The sequence below is a fragment of the Silene latifolia genome, chromosome 11 (genome assembly GCF_048544455.1).
Source record: "Silene latifolia isolate original U9 population chromosome 11, ASM4854445v1, whole genome shotgun sequence".
In the NCBI taxonomy this organism is placed as follows: Eukaryota; Viridiplantae; Streptophyta; class Magnoliopsida; order Caryophyllales; family Caryophyllaceae; genus Silene; species Silene latifolia.
Genome location: NC_133536.1, coordinates 90,387,828 through 90,398,334, shown reverse-complemented (window position 1 = coordinate 90,398,334; position 10,507 = coordinate 90,387,828). Strand labels below are relative to the sequence as shown.

General features: G+C 38.6%; 1 protein-coding gene across 1 annotated transcript; it reads left to right on the top strand.

Moving 5' to 3' along the window:
- The first annotated feature begins 2,297 nt into the window (after positions 1 to 2,297).
- Positions 2,298 to 10,306, top strand: LOC141613665 (uncharacterized). The gene is made up of 6 exons (XM_074432407.1): positions 2,298 to 2,931; positions 2,994 to 3,550; positions 3,612 to 4,253; positions 4,358 to 4,784; positions 4,879 to 5,364; positions 10,299 to 10,306. Exons 1-6 carry the CDS (start codon positions 2,298 to 2,300, stop codon positions 10,304 to 10,306), a joined length of 2,754 nt encoding a protein of 917 aa, XP_074288508.1.
- Positions 10,307 to 10,507: the final 201 nt, after the last annotated feature.

Genomic DNA, 10,507 nt, shown 5'->3' with positions numbered 1-10,507 from the left:
ATAAGTCGAGAAGTTGTGTTTATACATGAAGTTTAGTGGGAGTTACGAAAATTTTAATAGTCTTATATGTGGATAACATATTGATCATTGCGATTAAAACTTTGGAGAAATATAGTACATCTTTAATATCCGGATTTATGGAGATAAATCTACATGATATTAATGTCAAATAAGGAGTCTTATGTTGATAAGATTCATGACTAGTTCAATCGAATTGAACATATTTGATTGATTCCATTTGTATCCTCTGCCAAATCAATTAAATAGGAAATGATGTACTCTCTCCATACCAGACAAATGGTAACATGGTAAAAAATGGGGTTTTTAAGAAAAGAGGGTAAAAGTAGGGGTAAAGAGAGAAAAAAATATGTGGGGTATGTAATTGTGGGTTTAATTTTGGGTTGATAGGTGGGGTATGTAATGGCATTTTGTGTAAATATAAAAAAGGTATAAGGATAACTTGGTAATGTTGTGGGCCAAATAAGGAATGTTACCATTGGTGTGGTACGACCGTATTAGGTAAGTGTTACCATTGGTCTGGTATGGAGGGAGTATAACATTTCATATACTTTGAGTATGATGAATTGTTTCAAATCGAATTTAAGTAATATTTACCAAGTAAGCCATAAAGATTACCCTTAAGTGCTTGCAGACGCATTAAGGATGTAAAGCAAAGTTTTTTTGATGCAATTTTGTGTAAGGGTGTTACATAAATGACAATTGACAATTGAGATTGCGCATGGTTTCCGACAAAACCATAATCAAAACACATCAGGATGGTTAAGTTACCATTGTGGCTATGTTATTTAAGAAATAGATTTTCTAGAATCGTTCTAGGCAATAAAGAACAATGAGAAATATTTACAAGGGAAATTGAGTACACTTGCAATCATGGGATGTGCAAGAGGGATGAGTCCCGCACACTGTGAAAACAGTGGGAGCTATTTTAAGGCCAGAAAGCCTATGTCTAGATTGGATCTAGACACGTACTCAGAAAGTTTTGTAATGCAAATGTATACATTACGAAAGGAAAACAAGTATGTAGCAAGGTTGAGCAGGGAGTTGCTAAGACCTACTTACAATGCCTATTCATAGGCTTAACATGATGAGTCATATCATTTCAATTGGATTGAGATGAACAACTACATACAAGATCAAATTAGATTATAGAATATGAAATAATAATCAGGCATTGACTATTCATATGTGATAATCACATTTGTCGTTCGAGTTTTACTTTAAAACACTTTTATTATACTTTGTTACATCCAAACGGGTTGTATGACGATATTGAACCCCGTTAAAGTGAACCCGGATTAACATAGTATTCGCCCATAGTCACTTGTATGAGGTGACGTCTCGAAGTGACTAGAGTGTGATGCAATTGATGGCAAGTTCAGTGCCATACAGTCATGTGAGATGACTAGTCGATCACATAGGCAGACTGTTAGGAACACTTTGTCGTGCAGTGACCGCTTATAGAGTTCTGGCAAATTTATATAGCTTGGTCGTGGCGAGAGCTACTATAGTATTCTAATGAGTCGATTCTTTTGACTAAAGACTGTTCGCCTAAGATGGCACAGTTTCAGATTAGCTTTGATTTTTGTTACTACGACCTTCGTAAATGGGGTCAAATGGGCATATTTTGGGTTATGATGGCTGTGGCTAGTCGAAGGGAATGGTGCGATAGGAATTGTCCACCCCTTTGTCAGGGTTAAAACAATATCTCAGGGCCACTCGAGGAGTAATGAACTGGAAATGCGTGGCCACGCTCGGATGGTATCTATGGTAGATAATTCCGGTCAAATCAGTTATTCTCCAGATCGAGGAAACCACTCTCGATATGATCACTTGCAAGTACGACCCGAAAGACACCTTGCATTGAGTGGGAGATAGTAATAGGACAAGAGAATTGGTGACGCACACTTGTCGAGGACAAGTGGGAGATTGTTGGAGTAAGTGTCCCCGACAATAATGCGATCACAATTGTCGATCATATTGATCACATGTTTAAATCTCATTTGAAGAATACGTAAGGGATGATTCATTATATAGTTAACTGATCAACATTAATCGGTAACGATTGGCTTGCTAGAGTTTGACGTTACTGTCGTGGGACGGTGGTGGTCAGTTGATCCCCTAAGGTCACACCTAAAGGATGATGCCCTAATCTGTAAAGTTGATTAATTATATGACGATACAAGTTAATCAATTCCAATAGTAATAAAATAGCTATGAGAGATAAACAAGAGAGAGAAAGCTCTAAAACTTTTGCATAGATTTTAGGGTTTATCAGCATGGCAGTCATGAAATTTACAACTAACAACAGATTTACTCCGTTGAAATCTATTACCAATTCGTATCAAAATCCAAAAAATGATCTTCTTTCTTCTAAACGTTCTTCCTCGTCGCAACAAAAAACTAAAGGTACTAACTTTGAAGGTCCAGGGTTAGCTGATGCCCAAAAGATAGCTTCTTTAAGGGAGTTAAATGGAATCCCTGTTCTTGACATGTCTGATGCAACGGCGGAAGTTACTGGTGCTGGGTGGATATTGCATAAGAATGGAAAAGATGTTCCTGTATTGGAGACGATAGATGAGGAGGAAGATGTGACATGTCTTCTTCAATTTACGTCTGCTGACATAAAAAAAGAGGTAGACTTTTGGAATAATGCTGTTTTTTGTTACATTTTAGGCGCTAATCCACCTTGGGAGTTGGTTGAATCGTTCATATATCGAGTTTGGGACAAGTTTGGTATTGACAGAGTCTCCTTCTTGGATAATGGTGCTTTTCTTGTAAGATTTACCACAGTGGGGGCAAGGGATGCTCTGTTAAAGTCTGTTTATTATCTTTTTGATAACAACCTGTGGTTATCAAACCATGGGTTCTGGATATGGAACTGGTTAAGGCTAAAGTGGAAACTGTACCTGTGTGGGTTCGTTTATCTGGGGTTCCTCTGAAGTTTTGGGGGGATTGTTTGTCTTCTATTGCAGGTTTAGTGGGTAAATTTGTTCAGGAAGACAAGGACACACATGATAAAGTTCGTTTAAGCTTTGCTAGGGTCTTGGTGGAATTACAAATGGATCAGGAATTACCTGATAAAGTTAAATTTTTGGATGAAACTGGCAAGGTTGTTTCTGTTGGTGTTGATTATGAGTGGATGCCTAGGTCTTGTACTAGCTGTAATGGTATAGGCCATAATGCTACTCAATGTAGGAAACCTGGAAGGCCATCTGCTAAAAAAGCTCAGAAAGTGAAGGGTGTGCAGCAACAGAAACAGGTTTGGAGACCTGTACAAAAGCCTCCTGTGCAGAGTACAGTGTCCCCTCCACCTTTTACCTCTGCAGCATTCCCTCCTCTGTCTAGTGTTAGGGCTACTCCTAGTGTGAGGCCAACACCTGCTAAACAAATAATGAAAAATACTAGGCAGGAGGGCATTGTGGGGATAAGGTTATCTGATAAATTTTCAAAATATACTTTTGTGGATGTTCTGGTAGCTAACACTCCTACTGGTATAGTTGGTGACAGTGGGAAAGACCCTCCTCAAACTGTTAACAATGCATAACATCGGTTTTTGGAATGTTAGGGGTCTAAATGACCTGAATAAACAGAAAGTAGTTAAATGGTTTTTGCACAATCATGGGGTTGGTTTGTTTGGTCTTATTGAAACAAAGATCAAACCTAATAATCTTCTTAAAAAGAATACCTCTCTTTGTGATGGTTGGAGTATTACTACTAACTGTAGTTGGCATAAGGGTGGGAGAATTTGGGTGTTCTGGAAACCTAATCTCTTTGATTTGCAATTTCTTTCATATGGAGCTCAACATATCCATATGTATGTCCACTCTAGAGTTGATAATAAGAAGTTTTACCTTACAATGATTTATGCATTCAATGACTTGAATGAGAGAATTGCCTTATGGAATTTTTTGAAACTACAGTCTCAGACCTGTGTGTCACCTTGGTTATGGATGGGGGATTTTAATGCTGTTTTATCTCCTATTGAGAGACTGGGTGGAAGCACTACTGAAGCAGAAATGAAGCATTTTCAGGAGTGTGTTTCACTTTGTGGAATGGAGGACATCAATGCTACAGGGGCTCTATATACTTGGTCTAATAAGCAGGAACCTAATGCTAGAGTTTATAGCAGGTTAGATAGAGCTATGGGCAATCAGGAATGGCTTGATGATTTTGGTGATTATATGGCTCATTTCCATCCTGAAGGATTGTTTGACCATTGCCCGTGTACAGTGGTGAATAGGAAAGCTGAATTTGATGGTAGACGAAGTTTTAAGTACTTTAATATGTGGGGGCAGCTGATTCTTTCAAGGCACATGTTGCAAGTGTGTGGAATCAGAAATATAAAGGCACTAAGATGTTTTCTATGGTGAAGAAGCTAAAAGCTTTAAAACCTGTCCTCAAGAAGCTGAATACTACCTGTTTTTCTGATATAGAGAACAGCACCACCATAGCTAGTAGAGCTTTGGAGGAGATACAAGAGAAGTTAGTTGATAATCCAAGGGATTTTGATTTGATTCAACAGGAACTTGATCTGTCTGGTGATTTAAAGGGGCTCATTACAGCTAGGGATAGTTTCCTTACTCAGAAGGCCAAATTGCAGTGGTCTCTAGAGGGGGATCTGAATACTTCCTATTTTCATCGTGCAATTAAGAAAAGGATTATGTTGAATAAGGTTTTCCAGATTGAGGATATGCAGGGTGTTCTTTGTACTGAAGGTGGTTCTATTCAGGATGCATTTTTAACTTATTATCAGAAGCTGCTAGGTACTCAAAATCCTACTGATCAAGTTAACTTTGGCTGTGGTCAGAAAGGGTCCTTGTTGTTCTGAGGACCACTGGTCTATTCTGGCAAAACCAGTAACTAGTGCTGAGGTTAAAGCTTGCCTGTTTAGCATTCCAAGCTGTAAATCACCTGGTCCTGATGGCTATAATAGTCAGTTTTATAAAGATGCTTGGGATGTGGTTGGGGATGAGATTTGTGCTTCCATTATTAACTTCTTTGATTCTGGTCAGCTACTTTCTCAGATTAATGCTACTGTCATAACTTTGATCCCTAAAATTGATAGGCCAACTAGTGTTGTGCATTACAGGCCTATCTCTTGCTGTAATGTACTTTATAAAGTCATCTCCAAAATCTTGTGTGCTAGGTTGGCCTTGGTACTGCATGATATCATAAGTAAAAATCAGGGGGCTTTTGTTAAAGGTAGAAGTATCCTAGAAAATATCCTTATTTGTCAAGACCTGGTTAGAATGTACAATAGAAAGGCTGCATCTCCCAGGTGTATGTTTAAGCTAGATCTTCAGAAAGCCTATGATTCCATTGAATGGGGTGATACCTGTCGAAGTAAGTACCAAAAATAATATTTATAAATTCCAAACTACTGCTAGCAAGCGGTAGTAAGGGTCGATCCGCAGGGAGGTAGGGAGATAATAGTTGTTTCAAATTTTAGTCTAACAGTAACTATTGTGGGGGTTTTGATAAGAATTGAATCTAAATCTAATGACATAAATTAAATAAATAAATAAAGATTGCAAGGGACGGTAAACAATGATAAAAGAAATGCTAAGACGGTCGGTTCACTATAGCTGCGATGGCACATAATCCTAGGTAACTTCGAAATACGGTCGCGAAGGATGGGGAAAACAAGTCCTCTCGGTCCATGTCAAAAAGTAACTACCTCTCGGCCTATGCTACTAATCCCTAAGTCTCATTAATACTAACTCTCGTTCTTGATTAATGATTCCTAATGCAAACTAAATCACGTTATCTCTCGATCTTAGCAATTTAGTCGTTTTAATTCGTTAATTATTGCCCATTCCTATCTCTCGATCTACGGGATGGTCAAGTTTAAGCATCTATCAAGTCTCCTCTCGGTCTCATTGAAAGATAAAGCACTTAACGAAACAAACAAAGAAAAACCAGACGCTGAAGTCGATCGATCGACCAACTATCCCAAATCGATCGACCAACGGCAATCGATCGACCGACTGGTTAAGCCAGTCGATCGACCAAGCCCTAATGCGAGGTCACCTATTCTAATGCCATCTACGCCATAGATCCCCTACATCTTAGTGAAGGGTACTTAGCTACTCATACTAGAAATATTGGAAGCAACAAAATCAACAATTAAAGCTAACGAATTCATACTTGAATTAATAAAATGAACAATTAACATAAAACGATAAATTTGGCTTCGGGCGATCTAACCTAGCAATTCTTATACTACGAAGGAAAGCAGTAAAACTGAATAAAGGAACAGAGGATACCGTGTAAAGGAATTGAAAAGAGAAGATCGAAAACCGAATGCGAAACTAGAGACTTTATTAATGGAAATAATCTAAACTAATGTATCTCAGAGAACTCGATGATCAAAATCAATGCTTATTCTGAAAACTAAGGATACATTATATAGAAATAATCCTGCGTAACCTTTATTCCTAAACCTAATCACAATGGGCTTTGGAATTCTCGATCTTTTATTTTGCGTCAGACCCGTGGAGTAGTCGATTGACCACTATGGCGGTCGATCGACCAAAGGTCTTGAATGCACTGCATTCGACGATTCCTGCAGCGCACCGATCTTAAAACAGCTGCCATTTCTTCGTTACTTGGTCAAATCAGGCGTTCTACGTGGCGTTGGAAAGCTAAGAGGATAAGATTTCATCTCCAATTGGAATCACTTGATTATCTGCTCTAGAACTCGAGATATAGCCATCTGAACGAGGCTGCAATATCGTAAAATGCTTCTTTGCTTGTTAAACTCGTACGCACCCTTGCTTTTGCTATCTTTAGGCCTTGAAACGCGCACCAAGCTCATTCTTCGAGTCAATACTCCATGTCAAATGCAATGCTAAGTACTTAGGGACGGATTCGGCTTATTTTCTACTGAAATCTTCATATTCTTACAAAATCACAAGAAAAGGAAGAAATACACGAAACAAGGGAAATAGTAGCATAAACTACTCAATTGAGCTCTGAAATACGTGTAAAGTAGGGTGTAAAACATCATATAAATGATACGCATCAAACTTCCCCAAACCAAAACCTTGCTTGTCCCCAAGCAAGAAGTAGACTCGATCCTAAAACCTAATGGAACGAGTTCAATCTCAGAGCGAAATGCAAACTGTCAAGCCTAAACCAATTTAATGCAATAACTAACAATCAATTAGCAATGTGAGTCATGCAAACGAGTTATGATGTCGTTAAAAATTCGCTGAACCATCAACTGTAGAGACTTATCAAATTGGACTCTCGCGGGTCGCTCAAAACACTCAAATAAGCACAAGGTGAAAATATGTAAAAGATAGAAAGAAGTAAAATTTGTAAAGACTCTCACCTAACTACGACCTATGAAAACATGCCTGCAACCTAATATGAAAGTAATCTCTACAACCGTACATACGCATTCCAAACAAACAGATGACCATGACACATGCCGAGGTGAATATGGATATGTGAGGTAATGGGTAAGAAGAGGCAAAACATTTATGGGAATGTGGAGGTATAGGTGATCAAGCTAGTACCTAAACAAAACCATATGACAACATCCAACTTCTTGCTCAAAATCAACAATAAAACCCAGTGCTAATTATCAAGCACAAATCTCGCAACTTCCATAAAAGTCAACTCCCCAAAGAATATAGATGATAACATGGGAGTGAAAATCACCAAATCATAATAATTGAAACATATGATTTTTTCCTTTTTTCTCGGGCTGCAGTCGATCGACCAAAAGAAGCAGTCGATCGACCACCCTCTTCAGTACAGCACACTTTTTTTCTTTTTCGAATCATTTTTTCTTCTTTTTTTTTTCTTTCTTTCATTTTTCAATTCTTTTTCCTCCTTCATTCTTTTTCCAACATCATCTCAATGAGAGCATATAACCAAACCGCAATAAACAAATTCCCAAAAACTAAGACTACTAGCTTGACAAAGGCAGGCTGAATATAGGATGTAGTTTATGGGACAAGAAGGCAATTTGGCTTTGAGGGGCTCATGGGTAAAATGAAAAAAAGGGAACCTCTACCACATGTGTCAACAAACCACAAACCGAATGCATACAGGTATTAAGCAGATTAAGTTCATATTTATGCAAATTTATGTAACATGCCTCATAAGGAGTAACTACTCACATATTAGATAAACTGGTCATGAATGCCACCAGTTGTAAGCTCTAATAACTCAGAATATATAAGTAGCTTGCCAAATTTCTAAGTCAAGTCTCAAGTTCAGCAAGAAATTTAACGAAAACTCGTAGACTACGCATATATGATTCTACTAATAACATGTTAATCAAGCAAGGCTTAGGCAAAAACAGGTAAAAATGCAATGTCATCATAGAAATACTACCGTTACGACTCAACCTACATGCTAAAATAAATTTTTGAAATTTTTGAAATTTTTGAAATTTTTGAAATTTTTGAATTTTTTGATTTTGAATTTGTATGTATAAATGTGAAATGAACAACAATGCAAGACAAAATGTAAACGTGAATGCAAGCAAATGAAATGCGACGCAAAACCCTTCCCCAAACCAAATCGCACAATGGGGATGTCCCCATTGTGCAAAATCATGTAATGAAAATAGCAAAGGAAATGGGATTTTGCGGTAAAATAAATAAAAGACATGAAATTTAACTTGGAAACTCACAAGACTTTAAGCGCAGAAAAAGGAAACCTCCCCAAACCAGCGTGAGCTAGGAGGTTTCGGTAGCCAGCAGTGCTTCCAAAAAGTACCTGAAAAGACAAACAAGTACGCGCGTAATTTCGAGAAAACAATGTTGAAACGCAAAATTATGTGCAAGAATAAGAAAAACAGAAGAAATCAGAAATTAGGCGGAGAATAAAGTGAAGGGAATACTCCCTTAACTCCGCAAATCGATCAAACACAGCAGGGGATTGATCGATAACAATCTGACGAATAAAAGGCGGTCGATCGACCATAGCGAGTGATCGATCGGCCAGTGGACACGAACGAAGCTCTCAGAATCGTAGCGATCGATCGATCGACCAAGAAGGCCATTCGATCGATGAAAATCCTGTTTATAAGTTCGATTTCTTCGAATTAGCTCAATAAATTGAGCCATTATGGTCTATAAACCTGCGAATGCACATAATAACGCGCCCAAAAATTGCGCAAACCCAAAAACACAGTCTAAAGTTTATAAAAATCCTAAGCAAACCAAACTAAGCGAAGTTTCGCGCACACGAAAAATGATAAATAGTCTAAAAGCAATAAATAGTCTTTAAAAAGGGTCTAAGAAACGAATCAACGGAAACTGCGGAAAATCTCCGACCAAGGCTTCTGTCTACATGAAGTAGCTTCCGCAGTACTCATCTCAAAAGCTGGACTCCACTCTACTCCGACTGGGATGCTCAATGGATCATCTCTAGCATCTTCCCAAGCATGACCATCATCTCCTAGCTCTTCACACTCAAGATCCGACTCCGAAATTTTGACTGACTCCTTCTTCTTGGGATCCTCATCTGGCTCCTCATCAGTTGGATAGCTAAGACATCCTAGACCGCCTCTCTGAACAATGGGCTCCTTCAAAGATGGAGCAATGAGCGGCTTCTCCTTCCCCAAACCAGTTCCTGCAATATTCAAAACAGAAGAATCTTCCTCCAATTTGCTCCCAATCAAAGCGGAGGTGTCATGACAGAATAGGTACGGGTAAGGAAGTGGGAATGTCGAGAAAGTACAAAATAAGATTTCTTTTCAGAAATCATATTACAGGTCATGGGCCACATGGGGTCTTTCTTCCTAGGGGACTGGGCAAACATAATAGAGTGCTTCCCTACCTTAAATCTCAAAGTTCTTTCCCCTACATTAATTATTGCACCAGCAGTGTGCAAAAACTGTCTTCCCAAAATAATTGGGGTGTTGACATCTTCAGGAATATCCAAAACAACAAAGTCAACAGGGAAAAAGAACTTTTCAATTTGAACAGGCACATTCTCTAAGACCCCTACTTTGCCGAATCTGAACGGTCGACCATTTGCACAAATCATGTCAGTAATGGCAAATCTAGTCAATCCCAACTTCTTAGCCAGACTCAAAGGCATAACACTGACACTAGCCCCTAAATCACATAATGCCTTCTCAATTGAGAAGGTACCAATGCTACATGGGACAGAAAAACTACTTGGGTCAGACAGTTTATGAGTAGCAGTGTGAGTTAAGTACGAACTAGACTCTTCAGTTAAATGCACCGACTCCACAACATTCAAAGACCTCTTCTTAGCTAGCAACTGTTTCATGAACTTCGTATATGCAGGTATTTGATTAACTAGCTCTAAGAAAGGAATTTGCACGTTAAGACTACGCACGACATCTTTAAATTTATCGAATGTTACCTCATCTTTGGTCGGCACCAGTCTTTCTGGATAAGGGACTGTCAGAAGTAGCTTTGCCCTCTCCTCTAGGTCTCTCACACTGGCATTAGTGGACTTAGGCTGAAAATCCACTACTCTGTCTTTGTTGTAA